General features: G+C 34.5%; 2 protein-coding genes across 2 annotated transcripts; both read left to right on the plus strand.

Moving 5' to 3' along the window:
* Nucleotides 1–2,995: 2,995 nt before the first annotated feature.
* Nucleotides 2,996–9,946, plus strand: LOC125867535 (phenylalanine--tRNA ligase, chloroplastic/mitochondrial). Its single transcript, XM_049548074.1, has 10 exons — nucleotides 2,996–3,276; nucleotides 5,429–5,619; nucleotides 6,319–6,525; nucleotides 6,614–6,731; nucleotides 7,339–7,415; nucleotides 7,924–8,103; nucleotides 8,243–8,287; nucleotides 8,507–8,611; nucleotides 9,454–9,567; nucleotides 9,645–9,946. Exons 1-10 carry the CDS (start codon nucleotides 3,060–3,062, stop codon nucleotides 9,693–9,695), a joined length of 1,305 nt encoding a protein of 434 aa, XP_049404031.1. The 5' UTR covers nucleotides 2,996–3,059; the 3' UTR covers nucleotides 9,696–9,946.
* Nucleotides 9,947–10,461: 515 nt separating this feature from the next.
* On the plus strand, nucleotides 10,462–17,299 carry LOC125867097 (aspartate--tRNA ligase 2, cytoplasmic). Its single transcript, XM_049547519.1, has 10 exons — nucleotides 10,462–11,137; nucleotides 12,088–12,198; nucleotides 12,411–12,524; nucleotides 13,438–13,728; nucleotides 13,826–13,936; nucleotides 14,152–14,205; nucleotides 14,923–15,002; nucleotides 15,123–15,238; nucleotides 15,974–16,088; nucleotides 17,020–17,299. Exons 1-10 carry the CDS (start codon nucleotides 10,622–10,624, stop codon nucleotides 17,144–17,146), a joined length of 1,635 nt encoding a protein of 544 aa, XP_049403476.1. The 5' UTR covers nucleotides 10,462–10,621; the 3' UTR covers nucleotides 17,147–17,299.
* The last annotated feature ends 305 nt before the right edge of the window (nucleotides 17,300–17,604 follow it).

The raw sequence follows: 17,604 nt of genomic DNA on the forward strand, positions 1-17,604 counted from the left end.
GTATGGATTGATGATGTTGTCACATACTTGAATCGATGCAAGTTGGGTGAAATAAAGATTTGTCTCTAGGGTACTTTGTTTGTCACCAAGACTTAAAAGGTAAGTTATATATAGTGGTGATTAGACCTACATTAATATAAAGATAGAACGGTAGTTAGACCAATATTATTATACGGAATAGAATGATGGTTAGACCAACAATATTGTACGATAGTAAAAAAAAAAATTATGATCAGAAGATAAAGATAGTGAAGATGAAAATAATTGTGTGAATATATTCTACTATATTATAAAAGAGAGTTTTAAGCCCAAGTATAATATATAATATTCAAAATTGGGACTTTTCCCAATCTTCAATATTATATATTATACTTGTGGGACTTTTAAAAGGGAGTTTATGCCCAAGTATAATATATAATATTCAAAATTGAGACTTTCTTGAATATTATATATTATATTTATTATATAGTAGAACTTGGGCATAAACTCCCTTTTAAAATAATATATATATGATATTGAGAATAAACTTTTTCAGTACTATGTAGCAAACTAATAACACTAATATTTGTGCCAATAAAGAGAAATAAAGTGATAATGTATGATTTTGTTTAAATTTGTTAAAGTTAGGGGAGATTTATATATGTATCTTTTAAATTTTTGTATATTCTAATAATCTTAAATTTACTTATCTATCATATCTTAATATAGAATTCACTAATTGAAGGATTGAATTATTTTAAAAAATTAATGCAAGAAATGATTTCCCCCCCCCCCACCCCCCATCCCCCCTTTTTCCCATTATATTAAACATTTTACAATAGATAATTCGATTTATCAAACCTATCACAATATTGGTGGTGCTTGGCCCGTGCTGAGCCCGGACTCAATATTCTAATCATAAAACCAAAAAGTTGATGAAGATTCATATTTTCAAACTTTGATTGTGAACTCGGATGTAAAATTTTTATATTTTATGAGATATAATTTATATAAAAAATTACATACAAATTACTATAAAACACAATAATTAACAACTTATATAATTTAAAATACATAAAAAATGTTCCAATAAAAACTTCATGAACTCTTAAAATTTCAATCATGTCACATAAATTAGGACAAAAAAATACGTATATAACAATTAAGGTATTTGTCACTAAAATAAGCATTATTATAAAAAGACATGAAAACATTTTATTTATCAAAATTTACAAGATAATTTTTTTGTAATGAAAATAAAGGACAAAATATAAGCTACAAAAGTAGAATTCCACGTGGCATTTACCGGCAATGCAGAAGGGACATAAGGGTAAGTAAGTACATAAAGGGTAAATCGCATTTGACGAGTGCGAATTATGTGTAATATATGTACAACTTATTGAGGATATGATCCTAAATAAAATTATATAAAAGTTGATCGAAAATTGTTTAGTTTTTCTTGTAGTTTTCGATTTTATAATTACCTATTATTTTTTTATTTCGTTTATCATAGTAAGCGCTTTTTTTTCTCTACTATTTTCTACTCCCTTCATTTTAGTTTCTTTGTTAGATTTTAACTTGACACAAAATTTTAGAAAGTAAAAAACTTTTGAATCTTATGATCTTAAATTATAGACATGTAAAATATATTGAAGTATGATTTAATTTTGGAGTTTAAAAGGGAGTTTTATAATATGATAGTATATGTCACAAATGGAAAAGTCCCAATCTAGGAAACAACATATATCATTTACAAATGACTTAAAAAACATTAAAAATTACAATAATTACCAATTTAAAATATTTAAAAGCTATATAATAAAATAGGTTGACTCTCAGAATTCTATCAGACTCACATATATTGGAACAAAAAAAATAACACATATCATTTTAAAATTACCAAAAAAGTATTATAAGTAATAATAATTAACAACTTAAAATATCTGAAAGACATTTTAAAAGGGTTAATTTGTAATTTTATCCATATCACATAAATTAGGACAAAGTGACCACTAATGTACGTTATTTCAAAGTTACATAAAAATATTATAAATCACTATAATTAATAACTTAAAACATTTTTTTTAAAAATATGAAAATTTGGATGACTCTCTAAATTTCATTTGTGTCACATAAATTGAGACAACAAAAATAACATATATTGGGTCCATTTTAATTTATTTGTCTTTTTTTTTTGTTTTTTTTTTTATATTTAAAAATTGCGTAAAAATACTATAAATCATGATATTTGCAACAAAAAATATGTTTTGAAAAAAATACAAAAAATTTCACTGATTCTTGAAGTGAATCTATCGTAAAAATACTATAAATTATGATAATTGACAACATAAAATATTTCAAAAATCTTGTATGTGGTAGTCTTATTATGCCTTAAATAGCATCAAAGAAAGTACAGGTTTGTGATAAAAAAACTTATTCCTTTATCCACGCAAACAATCGCTTCAAAAACTCGGTTATTAACCCCAAAACATACCATTTATATTATTGGGTCCTTGCATAGCACGGACAACATTATCTAGTTATAGAAAATATAGCTTAGAATAAAATTATTTGTAGCAAGGTGGAAAGTGCACTGTATTGAATGAGATGAAAAAGTGAGGTTACAATTATGGGTGTTCATGGTTCGGTCTTGATCGGTTATTGATTAAAATCAAAACTAAATCAATTTAGTCGGTTTTTAAATTTCTAAAATCAAACCAAACAAAATAAAAAAATAACTGTCAGTTTAGTTATTGTCGGTTTGGTTCGGTTTTTTTAATTTTTTCGGTTTGAATGTAATAAATTTTTTTGAAGACATACGTATCTCGATAGACACAAACACCTACCACATGAAAGCTATTGTGGATTCAATTAAGCAATGTTGAGTTATTACTATACAAACAAAGTGATTCAATTAAGATTAAGTAGGGTCGATAAAATTTAAAGTAATGAATTTTGAATAATAGTAAGTATTATATATATCTATTTTTTATTATTTTTTTTGGAGAAGGATGTCTCTTGACTCTTGATAGAGTATCCAGAACCGGCGCCACTCACCGGAGAGGCAGAGCAAATTTGCAATGGCTCTTTCATTAGCTAAATCCACTTTGTTCTCTAATCCCACTTCATATTTTCCCAAGAATGGCATTCGAAGCTTTGGATTTCTTGTTCCTTTCTCCTCTTTCTCTACTTCTTCTCCGTTTCTTGCAGTAGATGGAGTCCATGGTCACAAGAAGAGGCAATCATCAGTGGTAGCCTCTGCTCTCGATCTTGGTGGAGTCAAGATTTCAAAAGATGGTCAGTTTACTTATGTTTTTCTTTTTCTATCTGTATTGGCTTTGGTTTTCATTTTACATGATGTGGGGTTTGTAAAGTTCGAGTTTTTATGCCTGTAGAATGTTGAATTTTCATCTGGGTCGGTCTAATTGGGTCCAAATGGAGAAGAATTGATATTGAGGATTTGGATAGTGTACTTTGGACTAAGTAGCTTAGTGTATTAGCTTTTGGGTTGTTTATGAAATGGTATTTTGTAGTTACCTCCCCATTGGAGGCTATTAAAGTTTGCATTTTTATGATTGTGAATCGAAATTTATCCTCTAATTATGGGTCCAAATGAAGCAGAATTGATATTGAGGATTTATACAGTTGACCTTAAACTCAGCCGTTTAGTGTAATAGCTTTTGGATCGTTTATGAAATGGTATTTTGTAGTTACTTCCCCATTGGAGACTATCAAAATTTGCATTTGTATGATTGTGGAATTGAATTTCTCCTCTAATTATGGGTCCAAATGACGCAGAATTGATATTGAGGATTTGTATAGCCGTCTTTGAACTATTTTGGGATTGAGACGTAGTTGCCCCTCGGTCGTTTATGAAATGGTATTTATAGTTACCTCCCCATTGGAGACTACTAAAGTTTGCATTTTTATGATTGTGGACTTGAATTTCTCTTCTAATTATGGGTCCAAATGAAGCAGAATTGAGATTGAGGATTTGTATAGCAGTCTTTGAACTGATTTGGGATTTTTTTTTTGACAAAGGTAACAAGTTTGTATATAAATCTTCAGCACTAAGGCTGGGATCCCAAGAATTTACATCACAGAGCTACATACAACTGAGTAAGCTCAGCAACCCAAAAAAGAAAACCTATCTCTAGGTCCTATCTCATCTTACAAGGATCCTAAGATGTCTACAATTGCTACATGATCATCTATATTCTCGGAACTACACCAATAGCAAACAATGATAGTGCAGTTCATTTTAATCCTATGCAAAGGACTACTGATACTTTCATAACATCTTGAATTTCTCTCCTTCCAAACGGTTCACCATATCACTGCTGGGACAATTCTCCGTCTGTTTTTGTCTGCGCTACCACTCCCCTCATTGTTCCAGCTTACTAGAGCCTGACTTGCCCTTTTAGGCGTAGTCCACCTTATGCCTCTGAAACTAGTAAACAGGTTCCACAGTTGGCTAACCACTTAAGTTTGGGATTTCCAAGGATGGTCAGTTACTTAAATAGCATAACAAGCTTTCTGCCCTCTCTGTATTTTTTCAGTTTTCATTAACATGAATTGGGTTTGTTAAATTCGAGTTTTTATGAGTGTAGAATCTGAAATTTTCATCTGGTCGGTCTGATGGGGTCCAAATGGAACATAATTGCAATTTGATACTGAGGATTTGTTCAGCAAACATTAAGCTAGTTTGGAGTTGATGCCTAGTAGTTTTTGTAACAGCTTGTGGGTCGATTATGAAATGGTATTTTGTAGTTACCTTCCTGGAGGCTATTAAAGTTTGCCTTTTTATGATTGTGGAATCGAACTTCTCCTCTGGGTCGGTCTATTTGGGTCGAAATGGAGCGGAATTGAGATTGAAGATTTGTATAGCCGACTTTGAACTAGTTTGTATTGAGGGGAAGTAGTTGTAGCAATAGTTTCTGGGTTGTTTATGAAATGGTATTTTGTAGTTAGTTCTCCATTGGAGTCTCTGCTCTCGAGCTTGGTGGATACAAGATTTCCAAGTATGGGAAAGTGCACACTTGTGCTGAAAAAAATATCTTTTCTTCACATTTTCCTATGTACATACAAGGTTCAAGTTTGTTTCCTTTTTCATGTTGTTTCTATGATAGAATTTGTCCTCCGGGGCCAACAGAAAGCTCTTGGAGATAAGAAGGCAAGTAGCCAAAGTCAAGTCTTATTATATCATACCTTTGTATTTCTCATTTTTTCTTTTGTTGTGTTCTCTTAAAATTGCAATTCTGTAACTACAGACAGTTTCTATTTTCACTTATAACTGTGGCCTTATGCTTATCCATTGTGTTTTTGTGAGTAAAAAATGTTTTCATTTGTTGTTAATTTGACATCTGTATTGCCTTGGTGGAGCTTTTAACAGAGAGAATTTTGTTCTATCATCTGGTAATTGGTACTAACCTGATGATTGCATATACAGAAATAGTAAGGGATGACCCCACAAACAATATTCCAGATACAATATTTGCAAAGCTTGGAATGCAGCTTCATAGGAGGAACCAACATCCACTTGGTATCCTTAAGAATGCGATCTATGATTATTTTGACACAAACTATCCAGATAAGTTTGACAAGTTTGATGATTTGTGCCCAATAGTTTCTGTTAGACAGGTTGGTCCAAGAAGGTTAAGGAATCTTTTTTTGCACTCTTCATGATTTTGTTTTTTTGTAATTATATTTGCTTTCTGTGCTAGAATTATGTTCCTTTCCCCATTGATCAAGCATTTTCTTTATTCATAATTTCATATAGCTGGCATTAACATCTGTTTAATTTGCAGTGAAGTTAGGGTCCTAACAAACCATTCATTTTGGCCTTTTCATGGGGTTCCTCATATTCTGCTGAGTAATGAATTATACTCTTCTACTCCCGAAAACCTAATTCTATTAGCTCTAAGGTCAACAATATTATTCCCCATCAATTATGAGTCAGGCATGTCAACCATTCAACCACTAACATAGACAGAGTTATATTGAAGAAACCGTTAGAATCATCAAGTTTCTCAATGATAGGTTGAAATACTATTCAGTATGTCTACTTCTTTCAGTTGCTTGATTTACATTTCTTAATCGTGTTATTACATGTTCTATGTGGAATAGGAAGAATAGCTCAATGATGGTATCAAACTGGAAATAAATTTATCAGTGGATTAAGGATAGGAAAAGCTTTTTGAAACAGAACTCATTTGTTGATGGGATATTCATAAACTGCACTTGGGATGTGTTTTCCCTTTTGTTCACGTATCCTGGTAAGAGTTTTAATTAACTTCGGTTGCTTTCTTCTTACTGCAACTTGTGGGTTCCTACCTGCAGAACTTTGATGAAGTCTTGGTACCTGCTGATCACGTTAGCAGGAGTTACAATGACACATATTATGTGGATTCTCAAACTGTCCTAAGGTGCCACACAAGTGCACATCAAGCTGAGCTACTGAGGAATGGACACACCCATTTTCTTGTTACTGGAGATGTGTACCGTAGAGATTCCATCGACTCAACTCACTATCCTGTATTCCATCAGGTTCTCTACCTGCAAACATATTTTTCTCTTCACATTGCAGATTATTGTGTGGATTTATCCTTTAATGGTTTTCTTCCATACTATGTAGATGGAGGGTGTACGGGTCTTTGCTCCAAATGATTGGGAGGGTTCAGGTACTGATGCAACGTCACATGCTGCGGAAGATCTGAAGAAATGTCTTGAGGGTTTGGCACGACATCTATTTGGTATAAATCTGTCTCATCTAAATGAGTCATTATGATGCCAATAATTTACCATATAATTAATGGGATTGCAAACCAATAACGAGTCTTGGTGATTTGACTATGATTTACCATTTTCATATCTATATCGCAACCAATCTCTTACTCTATGACTTCCTTGCATCATTAGGAGTTGGTCCTAGAGGCCAGTTTGTAATTATGTTCATATCGTCTTAGAAGTTTGGTGCGGTGATGGTTGTACATTGTATAAATCTTTCTTGCTTCTTTCAATTTTCTTTAAAGAATAGGTGTCTCAATTAGAACCTGATTTTAGGGCAGATAGTAATAGAAGGCTGGAGCAGAGTGCAGACTGCTAAATAATAGGTCGAAGTTACTTTAAGAAGTTAAGAGTACCTATCGAAGTTCTTATCTGATAGTATAATGTAGTTGATGGCTCCCCTTAAATTCCGGTAGATCAATGGACTCAGGACGGGTCCAATGCTGCTGCTTTTCCATCGTGTATAGATCTTTTAACTTGTTCTCTTCTTCAGAAGCCATCTTTCTACTACAAAATTTACTTTTTCGTGAGAAAGATTTATGAATCTCCAGCCTAATCTTTCTAATTCTTCAGGTGGGGTGGAAATGCGCTGGGTTGACACTTATTTCCCCTTTACTAATCCGTCATTTGAACTGGAGATATATTTTCAGGTATACTTTGCATTAGTTTATGACAGACTTATACATGCTTTTGTTTCTTCTATTTCCTCCTCTCCAGATGTTAAAGTCCAGAGTATTATGCGAGTTAGTTTTGTGGTTTCATCAGATTGTTCAATAAGATACTATCAAATGTGTAGAAGAGTAAGATTGTATCACCTACTTAAACAATTTCTTTTACTGTGGCTCAAGAGTGTCAAGCATGCATTAGACGCTCACATCATATGCCAACTTCTAATTATGTGAGCTAGCTTTCGTTACTTTGAATTCAGTCAATAAGTGGATTTCTTCGTTGGAAATATAAAGCAGGAAGATTAAAGATGTGTGCCAGCAAGGACTATAGGAAACAATAGCCAAACATTCAGGAAGAAGATAATATAATAACAAAAGCAGTAATCATCATTTCTTGGATTGGAGCGCTTGGCTTTGGTTTTATTTGATATACCATATAATAATAACTATACCATATATTATGTTCTACTCAGTGTTAAGTCCTTTACAGGATCAATGGATGGAAGTTTTGGGTTGTGGAGTGACAGAACAAGAAATATTGAAAAGAAGCGGTAAAACAGACAATGTTGCTTGGGCATTTGGGCTTGGATTGGAGCGCTTGGCTATGGTTTTATTTGATATTCCAGATATTCGACTGTTCTGGTCAACTGATGAGCGGTTCACTTCTCAAGTAATTTCTTCATCTGTCCTGTTTTCATTTTTCACCTTGTTCTGAATTTTCAGCTACTTCTTTCCACCTCTCTCTCTCCTTTTTATCACCAGTTCAGATTTTGCTAGCTTTCGGTAACATTTTCTTGATCATGATGTAGTTTTCTAGCGGCCGGCTCGGGTTGAAGTTTAAGACATTTTCCAAGGTAGGACTTGTTTACTAATGTTTATCTTATGTGGTTTTCAAGCATTTGAAGAATCCAACTCTTATATGTGAAGATTTCATTTTTCATTAAGTGCATAACATTTTGTTTGAAGAATGCACTCAAGGGGTCCATTTGAGTCTTTGACTGCATAATCATGTTTGTGGATCTTTTAGTGTTTATGATCTTGTTTAAAAGACTTAAGCTCCTTAATTTTTGCAGTATCCACCTTGTTATAAAGATATGAGTTTCTGGATCAGTGATTCATTTACCGAGAACAATCTCTGTGAAGTTGTTAGAGGTATTGCTGGAGACCTTGCCGAGGAGGTATGTCCACGTGATGGTTCTAGTTACTGCCAAATTCAACTAATAGATATGAGAGGCCCTTCATTAATGTGTTGTGTTACTAGTTTTTGGTAGAATAGATGAGATGCACCTCAAGCTGGTTCGGACACTAGTGTTTTAAAAGAAAAGTTAACATTTAATCTATTTTGTTGGGGCACGTCTACTGTTAGGATTTTATTGAGGGACATTCACACTTGTGCAATGGTCATTAAACATTCTGCTTACATGAGCTCCATTCCTCCATAGAAATGGTGATTGCTGGCCCCGACACTACAGTTATTACAAAAAAAATCAAGAGATTAAGGATCTAGTTTTGGCTTTGAACTTCTCTCGTTTAATGGTCCGTGGATATACCCCAATATTTGAATTCTTGAATGTCTATTCCAGATTATTCTGCTAGTTTTCTCGGTTATTTGAAATGTTTCCTCTTACTCGACCAGTTTTATGGGGCCTATTCATTGATATCATTAGTTCATTTCTCCAAAGTAAGCTATTCCGAATCTTGTACTTTATCTTAAGCTTTAGTGATTTCCATGTCATACCCTGGGGTTAGAGCTGAGTGACGGTTTTCCTAGTGAAGCCAACCACCACAGGTTTGGCCAATTTTACAGTAGGTTTATTGGGTTGTGTTTGTAACACGAGTTTGTGTGGTAACTAACTTTGGTATGTAAGTGGAGAAGGGTAGAGAGACATACTCACTCATCCTCTGACCCAATGGGTCGGATCTAGACTGATTTCTCAGTCATCATGTACTTCGTGTAGTGACTTGTGTTTGTAACATGAGTTCGTCTAGTGACTGTTGCTTCCGTTTCTATTGCTGTCAGGTGAAACTGATCGACAACTTCACCAATAAGAAAGGAATGACAAGTCATTGCTATCGGATAGCTTATCGGTCCATGGAACGTTCACTTACAGACGAGGAAATAAACGATTTGCAGGTAACCCCTCTTTCAAATGAATCTCTACCATCTTTCTCCTACCATTGCTAAATGTCTTTTTGTGTATTTGAATGCAGTGGAAAGTGAGAGAACAGGTGGAAAACAAGTTAAAGGTTGTCCTAAGATGAGCTATTTTCAGTTGTTTGTTTTTTTCACCTGATTTTGTAGCTTACAACATGTAGTTAATTTACCTGAATTTTATTTTACACATTTATATGTCACACTTTTTTTTTACACTATCTTGATTGTTTTAGTAGAATATGCTTATTTGCTGTCATTTGGAGTTTTGAGGCCAATATGTCAAGGCAATACATGAAGGGGTTGTTTGATTGATTGTATTGGAATAATAATTAGTATCAAAAGTGAAACCATTCTGTTTTGGTTCTTCTTTTCAAATGAGATTTCGATATAGAAAGATCTCTTTATTTCTTCACCGTAGCTTTTCATATCATTTGTCACATGGGAGAGTTAAATATGAGTGATGTTTACCGTTCCATTATTCTCACACAAATTTTTTGATGACTTATCAACTGCTTTGCTTGATGAATAGTTTCACAAAATGAATTGAAAAGGGATATACGAAGTTCGTTCTCTTCTTATGTGCAATTGAAAACCAGACTACATTTGTGCTTCATGCTACTCTTCCCCTCTAAAGTATTATTTTTAAGAAAAAAATTAATTTAATTAATATGAAATTAAATTGAATTAGATTAAATCAATAAGTAGATAATTCAAAAATTAAGTCGTTCTCTACCCCACATAAAGATAAGGCTTAGTTCGCGTAACACCTTATATTCTTCAAATACCATTTGTGGAACTATACTTATTCCTTTTGAATCTCTCAAAAAATGAAGAGTGACAAATATTTTGGGATCGAGAGTAGTTTTTTAAGAATTTTCTTATATAAATTATTCAATGAACACGTGTCATATCGCAAGTGGACTATTTGCAAGTAGCTTATTCAGTTATGTATATAAGTGTCATCCATTAGAACAATTTTACTTTTTCTTCTTCTTCTCCTGTCAGCTAAAACCCTAAATTCTTCTTAAAAAAAATGGAATCGGAAAAACCCCAAAATCCATCTCCAATGGAACCACAAGAAGAAGGAAGCAACAAAATCTCCAAAAAAGAAGCCGCCAAGCTGGAGCGCCAGCGCCGCCGTCAAGAGGCAGCCGCCGCCGCAGCCGCCACTGCTGTCTCCACCGTCTCCATTGAAGAATCTGATCCACTTTCCGGAAACTACGGTGACGTAGAGCTGAACGATCTGCAATCTAAGGCTGTGACGGGTCGCAAGTGGACTGAAGTTGGGTCCGTCACGCCAGAAATGAAGGACCAGGTTGTCTTGATTCGGGGGAGAGTACAGACGATTCGTCCCGTCGGGAAAAAGATAGCTTTTGTGGTTGTGAGGGAACGAGGATTTACGGTGCAGTGTGTATTGACTGTGAAGCCTGAATTGGTTAGTTCACAAATGGTGAAATATGCTACTAGTTTAAGCAAAGAGTCCATTGTTGATGTTGAAGGTGTCGTTACAATACCAGAGAAGCCAATTACTGGTGCCACTCAACAACAGGTAGATTTATTTCAAAAAGGTTATTGCTTTATGCTTTTATTGTTCTTCTTGATACACTTTAGCCATATATTTTAAAGCCAATTCTCAAAGAAACTGAGTTGGTGTCACTTATATGAATCATTAAAAAAGATTGTTTTAGGTTGAGTCCTCAATTTTCCATTCCACTGGACCTGTTTCATTTCAATGCTCCCTAAATTATCTTTCAAACTTCCGTTTGGCCATGATTTTGAAGTTGAAAGTAAAAACTTGAAAATTTGAGTTTTTGGGAACATGAAGTTGTGTTTGGACATGCATTTTACTTGGAAGTTTTGTGTGTAGAAGTCCCAAAAACCAAAATTTGTTTGATCCAGTTTTTGGGAACTTGAAAATATTTAAAGTTCAGATTTCGAATTTCATGCCAAATAGATATTTGAAGAGAACTTTTCAAAATGTATGACCAAAGTCTAGCTAAGACAGTGGATCAGGAGTAATACATAACTAAGTTCACAGGCAAAATATTTATATATATTTAGTGGATTTTTTAATGCAAATGCTGTTGGGTTCACGTGAACCCGTAGGTTAAAGGCTAGATTAGCCAATGTATATGACTCCTTAATATCCATTTGCTCCATTTGGACCCACTAATTCCAAACAGTAACAACTATGCCAAAATTCCAAATAAGTTGAGTTTGGCTATATGAATTGTGCCAATAATTTGTCATTTAAGACAACTTTAGGGTTCATATCACCAGAGCTTTTCTACATTTTAGTCTGACAAGTACCTCTTTAAACAAAATAATGATTCATGGCAAATGAGAATAAACAAGAGAAGATTAATAGTGGAGTTGCCTTATTATATGATAAACCTGATCTAAACGGTGCAGAAGAATCTTTGAATTCTTGTATATGCTGATTATTTTGTTGTTTTTGGTAGTTCCTAAGTACTTATTAGTCTTTTTTATTTGCTTCAGGTGGAAGTTCAAATAAGCAAACTTTATGGTGTCAACAGGGCTGTGCCCACTCTACCGATTAATATTGAGGACGCTGCTAGAAGCGAGGTGGAGATAGAACAAGCCTTAGAGGTATATTCTTTTCTCTTCTCGAATTGGTTTATTGCTTTAATGAAATTTTAACGTTGGAATTGGCTGACAATATATTTCAAGGAAAGTCATCAGCATTTCGCAGTTACCTTTTCAAAAATTGAGATTCCATTAAATTTCAAAAACTGGACTAATGCAGTCTATGTTCTTTCTATCCTTTTGATCGTGTACTGACATATTTCTATCAAGTGCAGAAAGGAGAGCAGCTTGTTCGTGTAAATCAGGATACTCGCTTAAACTTCAGAATACTAGACATGCGCACACCTGCAAATCAAGGAATCTTCCGCATTCAATGTCAAGTTGAAAATGTTCGTTATACTACCCGATATTTCCATTTCACCTATTTACTGTTTGAAAATGTCTATTGCAAAATATGCTTTATATTCTGTTTGGAGAAGAGAGAAGACTGTTGAGGACAGAAGACATTTAATTAGAATAGAGTGGAGACTGGAGAGAGGTGCCTTTGTGCATAATTTAGTGTATTTGACTGGGAGAAATCAGTTGTGTGAGTGAGAATTTTGAATAAGGTACTGCATTGCCTGAAATACAGGGACCTATATAATTTGTTATAAACAAGATACAGTGAACTCTTTGGGGAATTTCTGGTACTTATTGTAATCCCTGAGAATGTAACTTGTATGCCATTACAACACATCCTCGGTGCTATAAAATATTGAATAAACTTCTCATTTATCCAAAAACAAAATTTATAGTGACGTTATTATTAACAAGTCTTTTTAAGTTTAATGTTAGCTAACACCCAAGTGTATCCAACTGGATTTATTTGAATTACTTCATTTTGTGTTTGCTTTAATTTTCATCTTCTTTACACATCTGCATTATGCTTGTTATGAATTGTCATTTCATGAGGATTTAAGATTCAAAACTGGTAGCTTCATTTTTTCTTGAGATGTAGCCACAAAGATATATGGTAATCTTTTACCAATCTCTATCCACCGTACAATGGAATTGGTATCACTGTTTCTAGACATGGTGCCTTGATGCATATTCCCTTGCTTGCACATTTTCACAATATCATATTCTTATTCTTGTTATATTTTTAATGTAGAAGTGATTCAGATTGTGGTTCCAGTCACTTTCTGGTGATAATAGAAGAAAACTTGTTAACAAAAAGAAAGAAGTTGCGAGATTGTTCCCTACATTTCTATTGAGTACTTGCAAACTATAAATGATGAGCTAATTTTCTACAGTTAAATGCAGATATTCAGGCAGTTTTTGCTCTCTGAAGGGTTTGTAGGAATCCACACTCCAAAATTGATTGGAGGGTCTAGTGAAGGAGGTTCAGCTGTTTTCAGATTAGATTATAAAGGTCAACCTGCATGTCTGGCGCAGTCACCTCAACTTCACAAACAAATGGCAATATGTGGTGATTTTGGCCGTGTATTTGAAGTAGGCCCTGTCTTTAGGGCAGAAGATTCTTTTACACATAGACATCTGTGTGAGTTTACAGGTCTTGATGTTGAAATGGAGATCAAGGAACATTATTCAGAGGTATGGCATGCTAGAGCCTCTTAGAAAACTGCTTCTGCAAGTACAATATGAAGTGTACTTTTATTTGGATATTACAATATGAAGTCTACTTTTGCAGGTCATGGATGTTGTTGACCGCTTATTTGTGGCCATGTTTGATAGCTTGAATGAGAAATGCAAAAAGGAACTTGAAGCCATTGGAAGGCAATACCCTTTTGAACCTCTGAAGGTAACTAGGCTCAACTTCAGTGATCAGTATGCTACCTATGATTGCTTAACCTCCACAGATTGACTTGCTCTTTTATACATTCATATGCTTATTCTTGGAAATAGGGAAACCTTATTGCTTGTGGCAATGACTTATATACCCACGAGAAAGTTACTTAAATAGCAACTTGTATTTTTCTGCAGAGGTAGTAACTGTTTGTTTGATTGACAATGCAGTATTTGCGAAAGACCTTACGACTTACATTTGCAGAGGGGATTCAAATGCTAAAGGTAAATGATTGTTGTAGAAATTTGCTGTTTCCTGAAGATAAGGTGTCATGCCTTGCTTCACAGGCAAGCATTCTGTTATTATCAGCTTCTCTCGTGCTGAAGAAACCGAACCATCTCGAGTGCAAAAGTAGCATAAATTTAGGGAAAAGGGATTAGGGAATATGAAGTAGTAAACAATTTGACAATGGGCTATGGTTGCACACAGAAGTTCTAAACTGATAATTAAGTTCTATTCATCTGCGTGCACATCGTGAGTTTCCTTGCCAATTGAGTCCCAACTAATAATTTTGCAGGCAATTGCATCAGTTTTGTCAAAAAATTGTAACTGCGCCCCCAGGGCTTAATTCAAGTGGCAAAGGGTTGAAGGTCTTGTGAGTTGTGACTTAGGTCACAGGTGCGAGCCTTGCATCATGCGAACTAAGTTTGATATTTAAGTAGAGTAAGGTAGATTTGTGATGCCCACTATTCCCGAGTTCTGAAGGACATTTGGTCCTAAAGGTTGGCCCCAAATGGATTTCTTGGTCATCCAAAAAAATGGTCGTAATTGCACATAGCCGAAGTGATAGGTTATGGGGGAAACTGCTGGGCTCTCCCTTCTGTTCCCTGTTTCACCCCCATGCCCTGGATGTCAGTCTCTTGGGGAAGAAACTTGCTGTTTCCCTTCCCATTGTCGTCCCAATTGTGAGTCTAACCTTTTCATGCTCTTCTGCTTCACAGGAAGCTGGTGTTGAAGTTGATCCTCTTGGGGACCTAAATACAGAATCAGAAAGAAAGCTTGGGCAGCTTGTTACGGACAAGTATTTAATAACTCCTCTACCCAACCACAAAAACTCTCTTCTTCCAATTCACCTTTTCTTTCTTGCTTTCCTAATATGAATGATGGTTGTGTTAATTTTCTGTTTTTCTTTTTTCTTCAGGTATGGAACTGAATTCTATATACTTCACAAGTACCCACAGGCTGTTCGTCCATTCTATACCATGCCTTGTCATGACAATCCATCTTACAGCAATTCTTTTGATGTCTTTATCAGAGGTATTTAAGTTATGAATTTCTTAATATTGTGAGAAAATTATTTTATTCTCATTTGATGGGTAAGATGTGATTTCATTCAAATGTTCCTAATGCCAAATATGTATTGTGAGCAGATGGATGTTTAATATTTTGAGTGAAGTATGGTGCATCATTTAGGTAGTACTTTTTTTCATTTCTTAAAAAAAGGAACCGCTCTAAAAAAAATTCAATTTTTCTTTAGTGTCCATTGTTGTGCTCAAAATTTAGCTTTTCTTGACATGTAGCTCTAGGTTGGAATGTTTTAGTTCTGAACTTGTTAGTCCAATTTGTTGGCTAGGACATACTTTTTTATCTTGAGAAACGGGAATGTGCTGACTTGAGTTATGTCATATATACCCTCTTGGTTGCTGGAGTGTGTTTTTCTTGACCTATTGCATTAGGTGGAACACTCCCATTCCTCGCGAACCTTTCCGCTTTTGTTATGGAATTATGTTTTTTTTTCTTTAAGGAAAAAATAACATGTTTGCTGACAATTCCCCTCTCTTTTGTGAGGCTTTCTTTTAGTGGATCCATTATGTTGCATGTTTGCAGTGCCTCAATTTGTATTAGCTTTCTGGTTCTAGAAATTTAAAGGAGAAAGTGACTGATAGTTCTGATGCAGTGAAACATATTTTGTGTGCTTGGAAATAATGTTTATTCCCTTTTTTTCAATTGAAAAGGTGACATAATTACATATTTTGATTGCCTTTTTGGTAGGGGAGGAAATTATCTCAGGAGCTCAGCGTGTCCATGTTCCTGAATTCTTGGAAAAACGTGCCGGAGAGTGTGGAATTGATGTGAAGACAATATCAACATACATCGATTCTTTCCGGTATTTCTCTTTGTGATTCAATTTGTCTTCTATACTTGAAAAGCTTCAGTCAAATCCAGAAATTGTTCAAAAAGAAATTCAAAAACTTCAGTCAATATTTAGTCTAACTGATAATCTATTGTGAGTGCCAACAGCGATAACCATATAAAGTACCTCTAATTGGTTTTTAAGTGAGCCTATAGTATGAAAATTCTTTGTTCTATCAGTGCATCAAAGTTAAAACTCTCTTCTCAATCATCAAGGATCATTTTTTTATTTATTTATTTATTTAACGAAGTAGACTTTTATAATTGAATGTTTTGTGTGGCTTTATTTAGCCTGTAGGTCATTAATACTAAATTCAATGTTCTATTATTTTCTTTGCTTGAACATAAAGTTTAATCAGCGCTGGGTGAAGGTTTTATTTTTGAAAGGAACAGCCAATAAGTCTATAGGATCAAGGCCAAAGAGCCATTTTGGAAAGGGGAGTGAGACGTATGTCGTGGGCATGCAACTTTTTCTTTGTAGGGTGTGAATTCAGCCATTTTCTGTTGCATCTGCCATGTGTTTCATTCTTCAGTGCTTATGGAATCTGTGAGGAATCAAGTTTATATTTCAGAATTTAGGTAAACCTAAGCTTAGAAACCACTGTGAGATTCTTGGACTTTGCAAGTCTGTGAGATTGATGTCATCAATGAATTCAAGCTAAGTTTTTGGCTACTTGTTCTCATGTCTTGCCAATTATGCCTGCTTAGATCATCATGCATTTGCTGTAGATATGTTTGCAATGGTAACTTATGTATAGAGGATCGTCAGTTTATTAGTGTAAAAGATCACTAAATATATTGAAAGTTAGTGTTAGAATATCAAAGGTTGGACCTATCAAGTTCAAAATCTTGCATCCATTTCTGCTAATATCTGCACCTGATTTTGTGTTTTGCCTGTTGTGAAGGTATGGTGCACCTCCCCATGGTGGATTTGGAGTCGGATTGGAGCGTGTGGTGATGCTTTTCTGTGCTCTCAATAACATTCGCAAGACATCACTTTTCCCTCGCGACCCACAAAGGCTTGCCCCATGATTTGTTACTTTTTTGAACCTTTTTTCTGTTTTTGTTTCACCAAAGCTGGTATTTGTTCATGTCCTAGCATGAAAACAATAAGTAGGCGACTGATTGTTTTAAATCTCTCCATTCTGGGGTTACTCAAGAAACATGAATTTCAGAGTTTATATATGACTACGTCTAATCATATCTATGTTTTATCTACTTTTATTTGCTTTTAATGGATTTCACTAAACCACACAAGTCTTTGGGTGCGCTTAACTTATGAAGTGTGGGTTAAGCACATATCACAGATTCAAATCCTGTTTTCATTCAACAAATTTCGAACCATGGGCCAGATGGCCAAAAGAAGCCAATTTTATCATCTCATGTCTTGTTGACTAGGAAAATCAACAGGAAACATTGTTAGATAAATATAGTTAACTGGTCCTTTCCAAAACTTCCATAAAATGACTTATTGATTCCTCCACTTCTAA

Source organism: Solanum stenotomum, chromosome 6 (genome assembly GCF_019186545.1).
Source record: "Solanum stenotomum isolate F172 chromosome 6, ASM1918654v1, whole genome shotgun sequence".
NCBI classification, from domain to species: domain Eukaryota; kingdom Viridiplantae; phylum Streptophyta; class Magnoliopsida; order Solanales; family Solanaceae; genus Solanum; species Solanum stenotomum.